The sequence below is a fragment of the Tursiops truncatus genome, chromosome 16, assembly GCF_011762595.2.
Source record: "Tursiops truncatus isolate mTurTru1 chromosome 16, mTurTru1.mat.Y, whole genome shotgun sequence".
NCBI classification, from domain to species: Eukaryota; Metazoa; Chordata; class Mammalia; order Artiodactyla; family Delphinidae; genus Tursiops; species Tursiops truncatus.
The window spans coordinates 33,761,251-33,782,677 of NC_047049.1; the positions used below are offsets into that span (position 1 = coordinate 33,761,251).

General features: G+C 38.8%; 1 protein-coding gene across 10 annotated transcripts in view; it reads left to right on the forward strand.

Moving 5' to 3' along the window:
* IDE (insulin degrading enzyme) overlaps positions 1–21,427 on the forward strand; it is a 113,198-nt gene that overhangs the window by 18,209 nt on the left and 73,562 nt on the right. For 5 of the 10 annotated variants that reach the window (XR_012326989.1, XM_019939570.3, XM_019939566.2 and 2 more), the window contains exons 2-4: positions 6,776–6,878; positions 19,293–19,477; positions 20,837–21,044. Coding sequence is in view for 9 of the 10 variants with exons in the window: in XM_019939570.3 (XP_019795129.1) it covers positions 6,776–6,878; positions 19,293–19,477; positions 20,837–21,044 (496 nt within the window). In the remaining variant the exon portion in view is untranslated. Of the gene's footprint in view, positions 1–6,775; positions 6,879–7,687; positions 7,867–10,378; positions 10,399–19,292; positions 19,478–20,836; positions 21,045–21,427 lie in introns of those variants that run through there. The other 5 variants (XM_019939567.3, XM_019939569.2, XM_019939568.3 and 2 more) reach the window with 3 other exon arrangements.

A 21,427-nucleotide genomic window follows, 5' to 3' on the forward strand; every position in this document is an offset into this window, starting at 1 on the left:
TTATGTTCATTTCTAATACAGTTCGTTTCTTTTGTTAGTATTTTTATTTTATTTTTACACTAACATCCTGACTGATTTTAATGGTTTTTTATTGTTTTTAATTGTGAAATATACATAAAGTTTACCATTTTAACCATTTTTAAGTGTACAGTTCAGTGGCACTAACTGTATCACATCAGTGTAATTACATTGTTGCGCAGCCATCACCACCATCCATCTCCAGAACTGTTTCATTTTCCCAAACTGAAACTCTGTATCCGGCAAACAGTAACTTCCCATTCCCCCTTCCCCTCAGCCCCTGGCAACTACCCTTCTACTTTCTGTCTCTGAATTTGACTACTCTAGATATCACATATAAGTGGAATCAAACAGTCTTTGTGCTTTTGTGACTAGTTTACTTCACTTAACATAAGGTCTTCAAGATTCATCCATGTTGGGATTCTGTATTAACTTTTGAACTGTACTGTCGGAGTCTTGGGAATGCTTGACAGTATCACTGCCACTGAGGGGCCCTGAGATGGTGAGGTGGGGACTCTGACTTCCTCTGCTCCTCTTGAACCAGAGTAGTTTAGTTTTATGATTTACAGTTCTATATGATTTCAGTAGAGGAAAGCATATTTTCTTTTTAAAAAAATAGTTTGGGAATCACATTATGAATAGTATTCAAGCCTCTACTTTAATACTAGGTGGTCAGGTGCTTCTGACACGACCTAGTCAGTGACGACTATTCTAACTGTTCATCGGTTACCTAAGCATCAGTAGCTCTCCTTCCACCTTCCACCATTAAACTTAGTTTTGCCTGCTGAGGCAACACAAAGTGAGTTTGCTCTTTTACCTAATAGTCTTGGATATTTGAACGTTGCTTTTATGGATTGGTCGTAGTGTTGTGGAAGAGTCCATCCTGATACAGATCCTTTTGGCAGTAGGTGAGAATGCAGATAATTATTCTTTGGCTCGCATTGCTATTGGGATCCTGGAGTCACAACGCCTGGACTCTGCCATTCACCTCTGTGTGGCCTGGTAATCGTTACTGCCCTGTTCAAGCCTTTTCCCTCATCAGCAAAATGGGGACAATAATAGTATCTACCTTACAAGTTTGTGGTGAGAATGAAATGAGGAAATGCATGTAATGTGTATGTCTCCATCATATAGTTAAGTGTTCAATAAATGTGGACTAATAACAGTAACAATGCCACCATTGCTATGAAGAGGAGAAGAAAGTGTTATGTATTTTATTTTTGGACGCAACAACAGGGGTGTGATTTCAAAGTTGTAGGCAGCCACCTAGATGGGGCTTGAGGGGTAAGTTTTTTTAAAGTCTGTATCTAAATAGAATAGCATCTGCAATTTAAAAAAAAAGTCATCAGAATCTAGGCTCTTACCTACGAAACTACCTAAAATTCTTATCCTATTTGTAGAAAGAAACAAAATGAATCCTAAAATTGACAGCAACATTGGGCCAAACCACATTAGGTCAGCAATTGAGAAAGTAGGTTCCGGAATTAGGCTGTGGGTTCTGTTCCATTGTCTGCTTAAAGCTTTTTACCTCACATCACAAACAGTTCAAAAAAATTTGTTTGGAAATTGCCCAAGTTGTGAGCCAACAAACTAGTTTCTTAAGGGAACCAAGTTGTCAGCAGCAACAGTGAATGGAAATGGAGCTCAGGTTTTTTCTTTATTAATCAGCTTGTTGTATTGTGAGGTTGCTGATGCAAGTTAACAACAGTACCAAAAAGTTCACTTTGGACTTATAAATTTACTAAGCAGAGACTAGTATGTTCAAGTCCATTAAGTTTTATCTTTTCAAAGATTCTTTCTGTACTGACCTGAAAAGTACAAAGAGTAAAGACCAACTAATAGTTTACTATCCATAGATAACCATACTGAACATTTCTGTGAGTATCCTTCCAAGGATTTAGTCTCTGTACATAAGATAAGCTTTTTAACTTGATGGAGTGATTAAGAAGAGCATGGTGCTTTGGTGTCTAAAGACTTGGGTTTAAATCTTAGTCCTTTTATTTAATGTGTGTATGGCCCTAGCCAAATGACTTTATGAGGTTTAATTTCCCCATCCAGGAAAAACGGGAATAATAGGATCTACCTAAGGGGTTTGTCGAAGGTATAATCCCTACGAAGAGTTTATGCTGTGTAAAATACTGACTGAGCATTCAGTAAGAGTCTGTCCCAGTACCCTGACTGTGCTCCTTCTAAGGCAGATCCCTTTACTTGTGTACTAGATTGCTTACTCAAGGACAAGGTTTCTACAAACCTCTCTCTTTCTCCTTCATTATCAGTTTTCCCCCTCTCTTCATTTAAGCCTTTTCTGGTTCAGATTTTTAAAAATAAATAGGTAGGACTTCCCTGGTGGCGCAGTGGTTAAGAATCCGCCTGCCAATGCAGGGGACATGGGTTCGAGCCCTGGTCTGGGAAGATCCCACATGCCGTGGAGCAACTAAGCCTGTGCGCCACAGCTACTGAGCCCTCATGCCACAACTACTGAGGCCCATGCCTAGAGCCCATTCTCTGCAACAAGAGAAGCCACCAAATGAGAAGCACGCGCACCGCAAGGAAAAGTAGCCCCTGCTCGCTGCAGCTAGAGAAAGCCCGCGCACAGCAACAAAGACACAGTGCAGCCAAAAATAAATAAATTTTTAAAAATAAAAATAAATAGGTGGGAGTTTAATAGATAACAGCTTTCTGTGTTTTGATGAGTCTATCTCCTGGTTTTATTTTAAGTGGATTAAATTGGTTGCAGTTATCCATTATTTTTGGATGATGAAGTCAGAACTATAAACTAGGGTCTTTCATCCTGAGCACTGTTGACATTTTGGGGCAGATAATTTTGTCATGAACGTTATCCTGTGCATTGTAGATTGCTTAGCAGCATCCCTGGCTTCTACTCGCTAGTTGCCAGTTGTACCTTTCAGTTGTGACAGTTCATTTGTGACACATTGACAAATGTCCCCTTGGGAAGCAAGTGGTTCTGTTGAGAACCACTGACTATAAACAGTGGCTTGCCTATAGCAATTATAAAGGGATATTTATTTGCCTGTTTTTCTTATAGTCTTATAAAGTACCATCCTATTACCAGGCCGTCCTGGAGATGACAGTATACAACTGAAATTTGCATGAGTATATGGTAAGAATGCCAGTAATAACATGGTGACTGTTGAGGTGGTCTGTTTGCTTCTCGCCACCCTAGGAACATAACAATGGTGATGATTATAAGGTTACCATTTGTGGGTGCCTGCTATGTACCAGACACTGCCTGGGGAAAAGCTGTAAAGGCTGTCCAAGTCTGATGCAACTTTAGGTACCTCTCAGTTTAGTGCACCCATATGAACACTTCACGTGACTCTTAATTGGCAATACCAGATGAGGCCCCAAAGCCGTTTGACCAAGAGTTCAATAGGATCCAGGATCTGAGCAGCATAGGGGTCATTTGGTAAAGGTGAAGGTATATAATTACTGAACATTGTCTGGAAGTGGTCATTGAGTCAGTATTGGCATGGAGAATCATACTAAGGCAGAGTACAGGTCAAGCTTTCTGAACCAGCATTATCTGAAGAGGGCAGGATTCTCTTTCTGTCAGAACCAGGGTGTACCTGTCAGTGGAACTGAGCCCTCACATGGAGATTCACCACTCTGTACAGAATATGAGTGTTTGCGGTTTGCTTTCCTTGGAGAGCTGTCTTGAGAGAATTATTTACAGATTGATAACTCTTCCTAGACTGTGATTTGAATTAATCTTTAGAGACCATGATAGGGATCTTTGAACTGTCCTTGCTGTTCTGAGGTCATGGAGAATCTATGAGGAAGATGACCCGTGTGTAAAATTAATTCTGAGTTTGAGGAAATGTTCACTTTATATAGTATTCTTTTTTTGTTTTAAAATAAAGAAAAGAACCTGTCTAATTCAAATCTTGAGTTAGTGGTGTGAATGTAAATTGATACAGCCACTATGGAGAACAGTATGGAGGTTCCTTAAAAAACTAAAAATAGAACTACCATATGACCCAGCAATCCCACTACTGGGCATATATATACCCAGAGAAAACCATAATTCAAAAAGAATCATGTACCACAATGTTCATTGCAGCACTATTTACAATAGCCATGACATGGAAGCAACCTAAGTGTCCATCGACTAATGAATGGATAAAGAAGATGTGGCTCATATATACAATGGAATATTACTCAGCCATAAAAAGAAACGAAATTGAGTTATTTGTAGTGAGGTGGATGGACCTAGAGTCTGTCATACAGAGTGAAGTAAGTTAGAGAAAAACAAATACCATATGTCAACACATATATATGGAATCTAAAAATACCAAAAAAATGTTCTGAAGAACCTAGGGGCAGGACAGGAATAAAGACGCAGATGTAGAGAATGGACTTGAGGACCCGGGACGGGGAAGGGTAAGCTGGGACGAAATGAGACAGTGGCATGGACATATATACACTACCAAATGTAAAATAGATAGCTAGTGGGAAGCAGCCACATAGCACAGGGAGATCAACTCAGTGCTTTGTGACCACCTAGAGGGGTGGGATAGGGAGGGTGGGAGGGAGGCGCAAGAGGGAGGGGATATGGGGATATATGTATACATATAGCTGATTCACTTTCTTATACAGCAGAAACTAACACACCATTGTAAAGCAATTGTACTCCAATAAAGATGTAAAAAAAACAAAATCCTGGGTTAGAAGTTGTTGTTTAATGTAAATGTTGAAAATTATTGATGGGAGAATTTATTTATTTGAAGTTTAATCATTTTGCTTTTATTTGGATCACATTTATTGCTTGTCACTCTTAATTGGTTGCTGGGAGTGTCAAGTTTTATCTTGAAATCTTTACTGGGGTCTAAAGTAATTACTAAAAGCTAGCCTTCCAATCATACATAATGAGTAAAGACTTGTTAAATGATTTAACATATTATTGACTCAGTTGACTCATGCTGTGCTTATGACATGGGTCTCCTAGTTGTTGTGGCCAAGACGACATCAACAGAAATAATTGTCTCAGGGCTTCCCTGGTGGCGCAGTGGTTGAGAGTCCACCTGCCGATGCAGGGGACATGGGTTCGTGCCCCGGTCCGGGAAGATCCCACATGCCGCGGAGCAGCTGGGCCCATGAGCCATGGCCGCTGAGCCTGCGCGTCTGGAGCCCGTGCTCCGCAACGGGAGAGGCCACAGCAGTGAGAGGCCCGCGTACCCCAAAAAAAAAAAAAAAAAAAAAAAAAAAAATTGTCTCAGGACACACCTGAGAAGGTTTAGATAATTATTATGTTAATTGGACTGTTATTTCTTCTGAGCCTTCTTAGTTTAGTACCTGTTAGATGTGGATAGCTACTTCTCAGTGTCTAAGTGGTACTATTTCCAGGATGACTTTTTTAAATTATTATTTTATTTTATTTATTTATTTTTGGCTGTGTTGGGTCTTCATCGCTACATGTGGCCTTTTCTTTAGTTGCGGCGAGCAGGGGGCTACTCTTCCTTGCGGTGCGCGGGCTTCTCATTACGGTGGCTTCTCTTGTTGCGGAGCACGGGCTCAGTAGTTGTGGCTCGCAGGCTCTAGAGAGCAGGCTCAGTAGTTGTGGAGTACGGGCTTAGTTGCTCCCGCAGCATGTGGGATCTTCCCGGGCCAGGGCTCGAACCCGTATCCCCTGCATTGGCAGGTGGATTCTTAACCACTGAACCACCAGGGAAGTCCCTCCAGGATGATTTTTGATGGATGATCTTTACAGCCTTGAGTAATTCATTTATCTCCCTCCTCTTTTATTTTACTATGTTTTATATTTTCAAAAACTCTTGTTTTAAAAAACTTTTAATCGAAATATATCATGTGTTCAGCTTGATGAATTTTCACAAACTGACCATACCTCTGTGAACATACCTGTATAACCAGCACATGGTCAGCATCTCAGAAGCCCCCCTCATGTTTTCTTCTGTTCACTACCCACTACCCCCAAGGGTAACCACCATCCTGACATAAAGCATAGCTTGATTTTACTTATTCTTGCACTTTATTTAAATGGGAGAAAAACCACTTACTCTAGCATCTAACTTCTTTCACTCAACCTTACATTAATGAGATTCATCCCTATTTTTGTTCTTTGTTCTAGATTATTCATTTTCATTGTCGTATACTATTCCATTGTGTGAATATATCACAGTGTATTTACCTTTTTATTGCTCATGGACATTTGATCTTTTCTAGTTTTGGCTATTATGAATAGTATTGCTATGAACATATAAATGCATTTATATGGGGTATGTAGCTAATACATGAACTGTTAGGTCATATGTATATACTGCCAGTTTTTGAAAATAGTTGTGCCAGTTTGCATCCCCATCGGCAGTGTATGAGAGTTTGGGTTGCCCTCTGACTTCTCTATCACTGGTGTTTTTTAGTCTTTTCATTTTAACCATTCTGGTTGGTATGTAGTGGTATCTCAGAAAACCTCCTGTGGCAAAACTCAGCTGTGAATTTGGGGCATCTTGGGGCTTTAATCTGTCAAACCAAGCTCGTGCACCCACCAGAGCCTCGTTTGTTTCTCTTCCGTTAGTAGAGTCCTTCTTCTTGGGTCAAGTATGGTCTTTAATCTGCACCCAGAATTGGCAGATACCTCCAGAGAAGAGAATAGGTGATGATCACTCACTCACCGCAGAGGGCTCTCCCCTCTGGAATTCCAGTGTATCCACTCCTCATTGCTTCCACAACTCTCCACCATCTATGAACATGTGATTTTTAAATTTTTTGTGGCTTTTTCTAGTTATTGAAGCTGAATCAGGTTGCCACGACCTATTATATCCTACGCAGAAGTGGAAGTTGTCAGTAGATTCTTGGGATTTTCTATGTGCCCAGCGATGTGACCTGTGAGTAATGTTAGTTTTTTTCCCCCTTCCTTTCTCATCTTTTTTTTTTTCTTGCATTATCAGACTGGTCATAATTACCAGTACAGTGTTTAATAGAAGAGGTGATAGTGACATCTTTTTTGTAGGGATGGAGAATGAATGCATTATTTTATCATTGTGTATGACAATTGCTGTGGTTTTTGTAGTTTTTTTCTAGCTGAAGGAATTCTATTTCTAGTTTGCTGACATTTTCTTAAAGACATGAATGGTTATTGAATTTAAATAACTTTTTCTGCACGTACCAAGATGATTATATGACTTTCTCTTTCTTTCCCCTATTCCTATGGCTTAATGTATGCTTCTGAAAAATCACATATAATCTTACCATGTCTACTGTAATATTATTTTCATATTCCCTTTCATCCATGAGACAGTTCTGTACAGAGAGACAATTCTCTCTTTAAACCTGCTGTACATTTAAACATACCATACATTTTCCTTTTTATTTTTTATTAGCGAAGTAGATAATATAGTTCTCAGCCCAGGGACTACTTTGGCAGATTGGAAATATTCTTCCGGGCTCCTACCACTACCTCTCTCTATTTTATATAGGGAGGAATGAGTGAAAAACTGAAAAATCTCCTTAGAGCATGATTTTGACCTTTTTTAATTTTTATTTCCTTGTTTTTATTATTTGGGATTGTAAGGGAGGAGAATGGGGTCAGGGAAGGGCTGAGGGGGTGATAACGGGGAGCTGGGGAAGAAAGCCATATGTGATTTCCTTAAGCATGACTTTCTGCTCCTCCCCTTCCCACGCTTCCTCATTATAGTCCCAGTTTTGCCACAAATCAATTGTGTGAAGACCTTGGACAAGTCACTTAATCACTGAGCTTTTGTTTCCTCATCTGGGATTGAGGAGAATGGCCATGAACAGCTGCTGTGACCTGCCACTAACGGAGAATGGAAAGATTCAATAAGCAGTTTATAAAGCATATGACACTTTTAAAATGCGAGTGATTTTTTAAAAAATATCTTTATTGGAATATAATTGCTTTACAATGTTTTGTTAGTTTCTGCTGTACAGCAACGTGAATCAGCTATACGTATACACATATCCCCATATCCCCTCCATGAGTGGTTGTTAGGATTAGTTTTCTACAGTGGCATCTATCTCAACATTTTCTAACAGCCTGAAAGTTACCTGTGGAAGAAGGATGCTTGTGAAACACCCTCGGCCCCAAAACTACAACTGTAAGAAACCTGTAGTTAACTGTGGCAAGAGGTATAAAATGGAGGTTTTGTTAATTTGTTTAAACCTTCATAAAGTCTCTATAAATTGTTCATAGCTAAGCTTGTCACTTTTGGAATGAACAACCATTGATATGTATGTACTAAAGCTAAAACAAAATTTGCAAAAGCTCTTTTCTCTAAAATGATATTGCTGTAGGATTCCTTTAAATTAAAATAACCCTTGTTCATTTAAGCGTTTGTTTTTGCATTGTAAACTCCTTTCCAGAGGGCACAGAGTTAGCACAGCTGTCATGCTGCCTGGAACAAAGGCAGAGCATCACATCGTGGGAAAGTAAGACTTAATTGACAGGATTTTAGTTTATACCCACCTTTATGGTCTATCTGGCGCATGAAGTGAGATACACTGGTCCTGTAAGTGAAGAGCCATGGGGTAGATCAGGGGACCGGGTACCAGTCCAAGGCCTGTTAGGACCCGGGCCGCACAGCAGGAGGTGAGCAGCGGGCCAGCAAACAAAGCTTCATCTGCCACTCCCCATCACTCCCCATTGCTCGAATTACCGCCTGAACCATTCCCACCCCCGTCTGTAGAAAATTGTTTTCCACGAAACTGGTCCCTGGTGCCAAAAAGGTTGGGGACCGCTGGGGTAGATGGTTCCCTGAGATATGTCATTTTTTAGGTCAAGTAACATGAATAGTATTGGGGAATATGTGGTCTTATAGTGAGGCATCCGAGGGCTCATATCACCACTGCCTTGCTATTCTGTTTTACTCACCTCTGCCTTGTAAGGGAAGAAAGGGTGTTTGTGGAGTGGTTCTGATTTGAGGCGTTTTCTCTCTGGGTACCTCCTCCACATTCAGGAGTGCCATGGGTAAGCTTCACTTCCGCCTATGGTTTTGGTAGTAGATGGATGGATTCCACAGAAGGGAGGTTTTGATTTATAATTTGACTATTAGCCCAATCATTTGCCTGTTCAGGTTTATAGGTCATCCATTTAGAAATTAGAAATGGATCAGGTCTAACTTTAAATATGTCTCGGACTATGGGGGTGGGTAGGGAGCAAACAGCAGAGTAAACTTGCTCAATCTTCTATTAAATCAGCTGTGAAACACTTAGAGACGTGAGAAAAAAGACTGTAAAGGATCATCTGAATAAAAGATTATTTGCGTAAAAGTTTTTCTCTTGATACAGGAATTTATAATTGATCTATTTGGGAATTTGTTTTTGCAGACCTGCAATTTAGGCCTAGATAAAAGTCCATGATCTTTCAGTGGAAGTTCTGGTTGTAGTTCTGTTAACATCAAGCTCTTGTTTTTCCGCTGAATGCCTCACATTTTTTTCTTCACCACCATTCTTTTGCTCAGGTCTCCCCTTCCTTTTATTTGGCATGCTTCTACTCACCTACTCTCTTTCCTGTCTCTCCTCCTGGACTGAGTTAGATGCCCCTTTTATTACTCCCATAGTTCCCTGGGGATAACTTTGTCACCACACTTAAAAAATAATGTCTTGTTTTCATCTCTTGTCATAAGTCCGGGTTCCTTCAGAGCAAGGGCTCTGGTGTATTCATCTTTGTAGCCAACATGTGTGGTGTGGTGTCTGGACCTTAACTGTTTGTTTGGATATCAGGGTGCTTAGGTGGACAGGACTGGGAGTTAAGAGCTAAATCCTAATTGTAACTTTTTGCTGTATAATCTTGGACAAGTGCTCTTCAGTTTTCTTATAAGTAAGATGAGGGGACTAGCTCACCTGCAGATTCTGGCTTAGGAGGTCTCTAGTGGTTTCTGATGTTTTGCATTTTTAACAAGCTTACAAGAAGAGCTAGTGCTGCCAGTTCAAGAGCTACAAAGGACTAGATAACATCTAATGGCTTTTCCAGCTTTTACCTTCTGTGATTTTAGTCACTGTTTTAAATTATGAACAAAATTACAAGATATGCTGTAATTGCTAAACATCTCTTCAGTTTATCAGAATGTGAAACACTGACAATTCTGTGCCTTATTTTGAAGTTGTATGATAATGTCCCTGTATTACTTCCAAGATTTTGACTTCGACAGGTTAAAAATATGTCCAGAAAAGCATTTGAGTTAGCACTAGCTTGTCATCTAAAAGTCACTACTTGCTTGCTTGCTCTTTGGTGCATATTGGAGAACATTTGCAATAAATAAAATGCTAATGAGGGAGCTGAGATGGGTAGACATGTGATCTCATCAGTATGAATTCAGACAGGCAAGCTGTTGAGAAATTCATCATCATCAGAGGAGTTCCTGATCATTTCCTTCAGTTCTCCAGAAGGTGAGAATCAAATTGTCATATGACATATTGATAGATATGCTGTAGGTAAAGGCAGACTGTACCTATTGAATATGGATTGCTGGGGATGGGTCTTGTTTGAAAACGTCTCTACTGTTTCTTTTAGCTTTTACTTCCTCAGGAAGTCACGATATTTGATTTGGGAGCATTGCCAGCTTAGAAATTTATAGCTGCCCTTGATCTGGTGTACAGATGTCTAAAAGTAGTTGGGTTAATTTTTATGTTTGATTCATAGAAAAAAAATCCATCTCTTTACTCTTAACCACACCAGGAATATTAAACAGACATAGCTTCAGTGTCCACATGAGTTATATACATGCCTGTGATGGACTGTGATCATTTTTTTTCCTCTAAGCAAGTGAAAATCTGGACAAGGGAAATTAAACCCTGAAAAAAGTACAGAATGTAGCATATAGTTGAGGGTGGTTATCTTAATTATAATGAAATTTTCACCTCCCACAGAATAAGACAGTTTGTCCCACCAAAGCGAGCTGTTTTTCATTTCCTGACTATTGTTGTGGATTGAACAGAAGTTTTAGAGCTTGCTTCATCATCATCATCATCATCATCATTGCATTTTAATCATTTGTAACCCTTGGTTCCCCTAGATCAAACTAGCTGGGACAAACAGTAGAGGGAGTTGGGTGTAAGCAATGGCAACGGAACCAAAATAAATAGCCTTTGGTTTTTGCTCCCACTTAGTGGAATCCATCACAAGAATTCCAACCTTCTCCCTCCCTCCTGGTGGAGCCTTACAGGAGGGAGCTTAGGCATCCTCTGTGGTACACATGGAGCTTTTTTTACTGTTGCCTTTTTTAAAAAAAAAAAAAATTTATTTATTTATTTTTTGTCTGTGTTGGGTCTTCGTTGCTGCGCGCAAGCTTTCTCTAGTTCTGGCGAGCAGGGGTTACTCTTCGTTGTGGTGCATGGGCTTCTCATTGCGGTGGCTTCTCGTTGCAGAGCACGGGCTCTAGGCGCGCGGGCTTCGGTAGCTGTGGCACGTGGGCTTAGCAGTTGTGGCTCGCGGGCTCTAGAGCACAGGCTCAGTAGTTGTGGCGCGTGGACTTAGTTGCTCCAAGGCATGTGGGATCTTCCGGGACTAGGGCTCAAACCCGTGTCCCCTGTATTGGGAGGCGGATTGTTAACCACTGTGCCACCAGGGAAGGCCCTAATGTTGCCTTTTAATGCTGTCATTCTTGCTGGGGGTCTTAATGGCGGCTACCTAGTGGCTTATTTAATCTTAATCTTGCTGTTAGGTTGGAACTCATTTTTAAAATAGTAATGTATGTTGAACCCAAATTAAAGCTTTTGAAGCCAGCTGTGTATCAAAGGCATTTGCTGCAGTCCAAACAGGTTGTCTTTTGGGAAATACCTTAACCAGGATTATTATTGTTGTGACCTTCTTTGGAGGCTTAGGCAGACCATTTTTATTACCCTGAGAATTTTTTTTTTTTTTTTATGGTACGCGGGCCTCTCACTGTTGTGGCCTCTCCCGTCGTGGAGCACAGGCTCCGGACGCACAGGCTCAGTGGCCATGGCTCACGGGCCCAGCCGCTCTGCGGCATGTGGGATCTTCCCGGACCGGGGCACGAACCCGTGTCCCCTGCATCGGCAGGCGGACTTTCAACCACTGCGCCACCAGGGAAGTCCCCTGAGAATTTTTTTTTTTAACAACAGAGCACTATTTAAAGACTTTCCACTTAGACATTTTAATTTGTCTTTGATATTGAACTTAAGTAGCTTATAGCTAATGAAATAGAAAGGAGTTCTTAATAATAATAATGCCTTTTCACTTTCAAATTGCTTTTGAATTGTCCATGGTAGCCTTATAGCTCCAAAATGTTAGTATTATATTTTATGCTTTATTTTTAAAGAAATTAGTTTTTACTATAGAGGGCAAGATTATTAATACTATAAAGTACTATGTGTTTTTTAAAAAAATAAGTATTACACATTTAGTATGACCTATAGTGTTGATATCCAAAATTCCAAATACTCTCCTCAAAAGAAGATCTAGGGGACATATTTTTTTATAATTTTTATTTTATATTGGAGTATAGTTGATTTACAATGTTGTGTTAGTTTCAGGTATACAGCAAAGTGATTCAGTTATACATATACATATATCTATTCTTTTTCCGATTCTTTTCCCATATAGGTTATTACAAAACACTGAGTATACGTCCCTGTGCTATACAGTAGGTTAGGGGACATTCTTAATAAGAGTGAACCTCTTTAGTTAATCAGTTGTTACCCAGAAGACTAGTTACGGATGATTTCATAGAGAAAGATATTCTGATAGAAGCAAACTGGATTTTTCCCTCTCTTAATCTCCAGAGACTTTTTTATTTAAACATAGGCACATTCCAGTACCAATTTTTATAATTAATTAATTAATTAATTGTTGGCTACGTTGGGTCTTCGTTGCTGTGTGCGGACTTTCTTTTGTTGCAGCGAGCAGGGGCTACTCTTCGTTGCGGTGTGCGGGCTTCTCATTGCAGTGTCTTCTCTTGTTGCGGAGCATGGGCTCTAGGCACGTAGGCTCAGTAATTGTGGCTTGTGGGCTCTAGGGTGCAGGCTCAGTAGTTGTGGCGCATGGGCTTAGTTGCTCCTTGGCATGTGGGATCTTCCCGGACCAGAGCGCGAACTCGTGTCCCTTGCATTGGCAGGCTGATTCTTAACCACTGCGCCACCAGGGAAGTCCCAATCTCCAGAGATTTTAACACAGAAAAATAAAAATTTTATCTGATTTACCATTAAATCTGGATTTACCATGAAATCTGGATGTCTGTCAGTCTTTAAAGAGCAGTTAGATCCACTTCTTTTGTGTTCCAGGTAAAAAGCAGATGTGTTAGCACAGGCTTATTTTTTTCTCTGTAGTTTCGGATAAGTTTTTGGCTTTACCCGATTAGTGTGTTGACCTACTAATAATAGCAGGTTCAGTTTTTGTCTCTTAAGCCATCCCCAACATAGACAAAAATAGCATTCGCTCTTAGTCTCAAAAACATACATACTGCAGATCTGGAAAATCCCTTCACTGCAGTCATACCAACTTACGGGTTCAGTGAAGGGATGGGTCCCTTCCCATCAGCGTAACTCCAGCCTTCCTAGAGAAGAAAGGAGAGGACTATCAGAGGAAGTGAAGTCCTTTGTAAGAGAAATTATCAAGGATCTCTGTTAAGATCATTGGACTGTTCCTACTCAGACATTCAACTCTTCACCAGATTACAAAAGTTTCTTGGGGTCCTTCCAACTTTTTGTTTGTTTGTTTTTATGTGTTTGCTTTTGCTGCCTTCATAGGACAACCCAGGTCTCTTATTTTTATTAGGACTTCACAGGATTTTTCCTCAATGGTGTTGTTTCCTAGGTTTTGAGCATGTGAATATCAGACCCATCAGTTCCAGATCTGCCTTATCTCTGAATATCATAAGTTTGAGCAGTGTTTTGGCTAACCCAATAATAATACTTTCACAACTTCTCACCTCCCTTACTCTAGTAGATACCTCTGAAATATGTGGGAAAGCAGTTATTGATCATTGAAAACTCTTCTAGGTCAGCACACTGACCAATTCATGGCCCAACCAGTCCTGTTGCAAATCCCCATCGATGTGTTCTCCTAGGTACAAATATGGCTCCACAGAAACAATATTGTTATCATTCTGTGAAAGAATGATGCTTAAGAGGGAGGAGAGGAATGATTATACACTATAGATAGGCTATAAAAAGTTTCCTCTAGAGTCTGGATCAAAATGGTGGAGTAGGAAGATCCTGAGCTCACCTCTTCCCCTGGACACACCAAATCTACAACTACACATAGACAACTATCTCTGAGAATGACCTGAGGACTAGCAAAACAGATTTTCAGATTTGTTATATATGAACCTCATGGTAACCACAAACAAAAACCTATAACAGATACACAAAAAATAAAGAGAAAGGAATACAAACATAACACTAAAGAAAGTCATCAGAGCACAGGGGAAGGAACAAGAGAATAAGAAAGGAACAGAGAAGGGCTTCCCTGGTGGCACAGTGGTTGAGAGTCCGCCTGCCGATGCAGGGGACACAGGTTCGTGCCCCGGTCCGGGAAGATCCCACATGCCGCGGAGCGGCTGGGCCCATGAGCCATGGCCGCTGAGGCTGCGCGTCTGGAGCCTGTGCTCCACAACGGGAGAGGCCACAGCAGTGAGAGGCCCGCGTACCACAAAACAAAAAAAAAAAGAAAGGAACAGAGAAGAATTGTAAAAACAACCATAAAACAATTTAAAAAATAGCAATAGGTATATCCCTGTAAGTAATTAAATGTAAGTGAACTAAATGCTCCAATCAAAAGACATAGGGTGGCTGAATGGATTAAAAAAAGACCCATTTATATGCTGCCTGTAAGAGACTCACTTCAGATTTAAAGATACACACAGACTGAAAGTGAAGGGATGGAAAAAGTTATTTTATGCAAATAGAAATGAAAGGAAAGCTGGGTTAGCAATATTTACATCAGACAAAATAGACTTTGAAACAAAGACTGTCACGGAAGACACAAAAAGGCATTACATAATGATAAAGGGATCAATCCAACAAGAAGATAATAACACTTGTAAATGTGCACCCAACTCAGGAGCACCTAAATACATAAACCAAATATTAATAGATGTAAAGTGAGATATTGACAGTAATACAATAATAGTAGGGGACTTTAAAGCCTCACTTACATCAATGGATAGATCATTCAGAGAGAAAATCAATAAGGAAACATTGGCCTTAAATGACACATTATATCAAGTGGACTCAATTGATATCTACAGAACATTTCACCCCAAACTAGCAGAATATACCTTCTTTTCCAGTGCACATGGAACATTCTCCCAGATAGATCACATCTGAGCCACAAAACAAGTCAGAAAATTTAAGAACACTGAAATTATATTAAATAAGCATCTTTTTGGACCACAATGGTATGAAAATAGAAATCAGTTACAAGAAAAATGGAAAAAACACAAACACATGGAGGCTAAACAACATGATGCTAAGCAACCAGTGGGCCCGTGAAGAAAGCAAAGAGGAAATCACAAAATACCTTGAGACAAATGAAAATGGAAATACAGTGTTCCAAAATCAGTGGAACACAGCAAAAGCAGTTTCAAGAAAGAAGTTTATAGCGATCCAGGCCTACTTCAGGAAACAAAAATCTCAAATAAATAATCTAACCTTACACCTAAAGGAACTAGAAAAAGAAGAACAAATAGAGCCCAAAGTTAGTAGAAGGAAGGAAATAAAAAATATCAGAGCAGAAATAAATGAAATAGAGATTAAAGAACAATAGAAAATACAATGAAACTAAAAGCTGATTCTTTGAAGAGATAAACAAAATTGATAAACCTTTAGCCAAACTCATAAAGAGAGGACCCAAATAAATAAAAACAAATGAAAGAGAAGTTACAGCTGATACCACAGAAATGCAAAGGATCATAAGAGTCTGTGATAAACAATTACTTGCCAAAAAATTGGACAACCTAGAAGAAATGGATAAATTCCTAGAAACATACAATCTTCTGAGACTGAATCACGAAGAAACAGAAAATCTGAACAGACAGATAACTAGTAATGAAATTGAATCAGTAATCAAAAAGTTCCAAACAAAAGTCCAGAACCACACAGCTTCACAGGTGAACTCTACCAAACATTTAAAAAAGACTTAATATCAATCTGTCTTTCTCAAACTATTCTAAAAAATTAAAGAGGAAAAGGAACACTTCAAAAATCATTCTACAAGGGCAGTGTTACCCTGATACCAAAACCAGATACAGACACCATTAAAAAAAAAAAGAAAATCACATGACAGTGTTCCTGATGAACAAAGATGCAAAAATCCTCAGCAAAATATTAGGAAACCAAATTCAACAATACATTAAAAGGGTCATATACCACAATGAAGTGGGATTTGTTCCAGCAATTCAAGGATGGTTCCACATCTGCAAATCAATCAACATGAAACATCATATTAACAAAACGAAGGATAAAAATCATGTGATCATCCCAACAGATGCAGAAATACCATTTGACAAAATTCAACATCGATTTATGAAAAAAACTGTCAGGGGCTTCCCTGGTGGCGCAGTGGTTGAGAGTCCGCCTGCCAATGCAGGGGATGCGGCTTCGTGCCCCGGTCTGGGAGGATCCCGCATGCCGCGGAGCGGCTGGGCCCGTGGGCCGTGGCCGCTGAGCCTGCATGTCTGGAGCCTGTGCTCCGCAACGGGAGAGGCCACAGCAGTGAGAGGCCCGCGTACAGCAAAAAAGAAAAGAAAAGAAAAGAAAAAACTGTCAACAAAGTGAGTATAGAAGAAATATAACCTCAACATAATAAAGGCCATATATGACAGACTCACAACTAACATAATACTCAATGGTGAAAAGCTGAACGCTATTCCTCTAAGATCAGGAACAGGACAAGAATGCCCACCCTCACCACTTTTATTCAACATAGTAATGGATTACTATTTTCAGATGACATGCTACTGTATATAGAAAACCTTAAAGACTCCTCCAAAATAACTGTTAGAACTAATAAATGAATTCAGTGAAACTGTGGGATTCAAAATCAGTATACAGAAATCTTTTGTGTTTCTGTATAGTAATAACAGACTTTCAGAAGGAGAAATGAAGGAAATAATCCCATTTACATTTGCATCAAAAAGAATAAAATACCTAGGAATAAATTTAATCAAGGAGATGAAAGACCTGAACTCTGAAAACTATAAGACATTGATGAAAGAAATTGAAGATGACACAAATAAATGGAAAGATTATATTATGTTTATGGATAGGAGAATTAATATTGGTAAAATGTACACATTACCCAAAGCAATCTACAGATTCAGTGCAATCCCTATGAAAATACTAATGACATTTTTCACAGAACGGAACAAATAATCCTAAAATTCATATGGAACTGCAAAAGGCCCTTAATAACCAAAGTAGTCTTAAGAAAGAAAAACAAAGTTGGAGTTATCATGCTTCCTGATTTCAAACTATACTAGAAAGCTATAGTAATCAAAACTATATGGCACAAAAACAGATGCATAGATCAATGGGACAGAATAGAGAGCCTAGAAATAAACCCACTCACATGTGGGTCAATTAATTTACAACAGAGGAGCCAAGACCATACATTGGGGAAAAGATATTCTCATCAGCAAGTGATGCTGGGAAAACTGAATCACTTTCCTATACCATATACAAAAATAAACTCAAAATGGATGAAAGACTTAAATGTAAGGCCTGAAACCATAAAACTCCTAGAAGAAAACATAGGCAGTATGCTTTTTGACATCGTTCTTAGCAATATTTTTTTGTATGTATCTCCTCAGGCAAAAATAAACAAATGGGACTACATCAAACTAAAAAGCTGTTGCACAGCTAAGGAAACCATCAACAAAATGAAAAGACGATCTACTGAATGGTAGAAGATATTTGCAAATGATATATTTGATAAAGGGTTAATATCCAAAATATATAGAGAACTCACACAACTCAATATCAAAAACAATCTGATTTAAAAAATGGACATTTAAAAAATGAATATACATTTATCCATGGAAGACATACACGTGGCCAGCAGACACATGAACAGATGCTCAACATCACTACATCAGGGAAATGCAAATCAAAACCACCCCACACCTGTCAGAATGGCTGTTATCAAAAAGACAACAATTAAGAACCATTGTTACTTTAAATTAAAAAAAAAACCAATGTGAACATGATTTTTTCTGTATTGAAAGCTTGAATTATTCATTTCATATTTGGATCTTTCTGAATCTTTTCTTAATGTAACTTTTGGAATATGAATTTATAATTGAATATTGAGATGTGAAGCCGTGAAATCAGAAATATTAACAAATCAATGTAAGCAAGAAGTGCCAATTGCCAATTATCACAAGACAGGTACAAAGAAATGTGAAAAAAAAAATGACAACAAATTAAGTGTTGACGAGGACATGGAGAAAAGGGAACCCTTGTGCATTATTGGTGGACTTCATGCAATGCACCAATTGTATGAAGTTTCCTCAAAAAATTAAAAATAGGACTACCATACAATCCAGCAGTTCCACTTCTGGGTATTTATCCAGAAAGTATGAGAACACTAATTTGAAAAATACAGGCAGACCTTTGTTCATTGCAGCATTATTTATAGTAGCCAAGATATGGATGAAAGGCGAATAGCAAGATATCATTCTTTCTCATGGCTGAGTAATATTCCAGTGTGTGTGTGTCTGTGTGTCTGTGTGTGTGTCTGTGTACCATACCTCACACACACACACATATACACACACAGGAATATTACTCAGCCATGAAAATAATGAAATCTTGCCATTTGGAACAGCACGGATGGACCTAGAGGGGTATTATGCTAAGTGAAATAAGTCAGAGAAAGACAAATATCGTTTGATTTTACTTATATGTGGAATCTAAAAAACGAAATAAGTGAACAAACAAAACAGAAACAGACTCATAGATACAGAGGAAAAATTGTTGGTTGCTAGAGGGGAGGATGGGGGGGGGGGTTGGGCAAAATAGGTGAAGGTGATTAAGAGGTATAAATTTCCAGTTATAAAATAAATAAGTCAATGGGGATGTAGGGAATATAGTCAATAATATTTAAGAACTTTGTATGGTGACAGATGGTTACTAGACTTATTGTGGTGATCAGTTTGTGATGAATCACTGTGCTGTACACCGGAAACTAATATTGTATGTCAGTTGTACTTGATTGTACACATTTTTTAATCTGATGATATATTATATGGTTTTGCTTGTTACTCTTTGTTCATTAAAAGAAAAAAGCACAATCCAACAATTAATAATTTATTTCTTTTCAGTTTCCAAAAAAAGACTTACAGCAAAATGAATAATCCAGCTGTCAAGAGAGTAGGAAATCATATCATCAAATCTCCTGAAGACAAGCGAGAATACCGTGGACTAGAGCTGGCCAATGGGATCAAAGTACTTCTCATCAGTGATCCCACAACAGATAAATCATCAGCAGCACTTGATGTACACATAGGTACAGTTTAAAATTATGAATTAAGCTTTGTTCAGTTTCATCGACCTAATGTTGACAATTATTAGAACTCTCCATATTTGTGCAAATGGAGACCTGGTAGTTACCAGTTCGATGTATCTTACTTTGTACAGTAGTCCTGTACAGCTGTTGGTAATCTACAGTTGTCTAAGTTAAATCGCCTTACATTTACCAAAAGTATCTTGTTAGGTTCCCAGCTAAGGTGACCTAGCAGCAAGGAAATTCATTCCCATCCTTTAAAACAGTGACAGTTCTAATGCCTTTACTTTATAAACTTTTGATATACTAGGGAATACCATATTTCCTAAATTCTTGTGTGCACATTTCTTCCACATTTAATGCTGCTTTAATCAAGTTATTTCTTATTTATATGTACATTTAGTTTCTTTTTTTCCTCTCTGAAAAGCTTTTATTTAATTCAATGGCATTTTAGAATTGGGAAAATAAGATAATAACCATCATAAGTTGAACAAATAATTATTGCCAAGCACAGCTCAATGTGCTTTGCAAATTATCGTCTAATTTGTAGTTGCACAACTCTCTAAGTAAGGTATGTATACAAAAAGTGACTGAGGGCTTCACTGGTGGTGCAGTGGTTAAGAATCTGCCTGCCAATGCAGAGGACAGGGGTTTGAGACCTGGTCCGGGAAGATCACACATGATGCGGAGCAACAAAGCCCGTGCGCCACAACTACTGAGACTGCACTCTAGAGCCCACGAGCCACAAGTACTGAAGCCCGCGTGCCTAGAGCCCGTGCTCCGCAACAAGATAAGCCACCGCAATGAGAAGCCTGCACACCACAACGAAGAGTAGCCCCCACTCACCGCAACTAGAGAAAGCCCGCGCCCAGCAACAAAGACCCAGTGCAGCCAAAAATAAATAAAATAAATAAATAAACAAAATTTTTTTTTAAAAAGTGACTGAAGCAAAATATTTTGCTCAAAGTTTTACAGCTAGTAGAGCTGCTATAACCCCCAAACTTATGCTCTTAGCACTATGCTATATTGTCTCCTGCAATAAAATATAAGAGCTAGAAAGTTTCTAGCTCTTTAAAACAGTGAATTCAACTCTTCCTCTTAGCGTGATGTGTGAGGAAGCTAATGTCCAGAGGAGTTAAGTATCTGCCCAAGGCCACCAACTAACTGATGTCAAAAGCTGGGGCTTGAATTTGAATCTAAACTGCACCATTTAGAGTAGCCTATGCTTAACTTTCTCTGACTGTGGTTGGAGTTATCGTGCTAACAGAAGTTCCAAATCATCTGTGATTCATCTGTACTCCATAGCTTTCAACATATAAAAAAATGATTTATTATATATGTATATTTTCTCTTCTCTTTCAGGTTCCTTGTCAGATCCTGCAAATATTGCTGGCTTAAGTCATTTTTGTGAACATATGCTATTTTTAGGAACAAAGAAATACCCTAAAGAAAATGAATACAGCCAGTTTCTCAGTGAGCATGCAGGAAGTTCAAATGCCTTTACTAGTGGAGAGCATACCAATTACTATTTTGATGTTTCTCATGAACACCTAGAAGGTGCCCTAGACAGGTAATGCTGAAAATACCCTATGAATTATCCACCTGTGTTCACTTATCATGTTAATAATAATAATTAATATTTTTACAAAGATGTCTTCACAGCTTTATAGCTTAACAAAAGATATTTTAACCAGTATTTTCCCCCTCTGGATTTTATAAAAAAGAAAATAATGAATGATGTCGTATATTTACATTGTGGTAGAGGAAAAATAATGGCATGACTTTAAACCAGACTTTAAGCCTACAAAATATTTTATTGACTTATAAAATTCTCACCAGGCCTTCCCATTCTAACTGGTATTACATATGAAGCATGTGATGAAGAATAAACTGTAATGATGTCATGGATCTCCTTTCAACCATCTCCTGTTCCAGAATGCTAGAACTAAATAT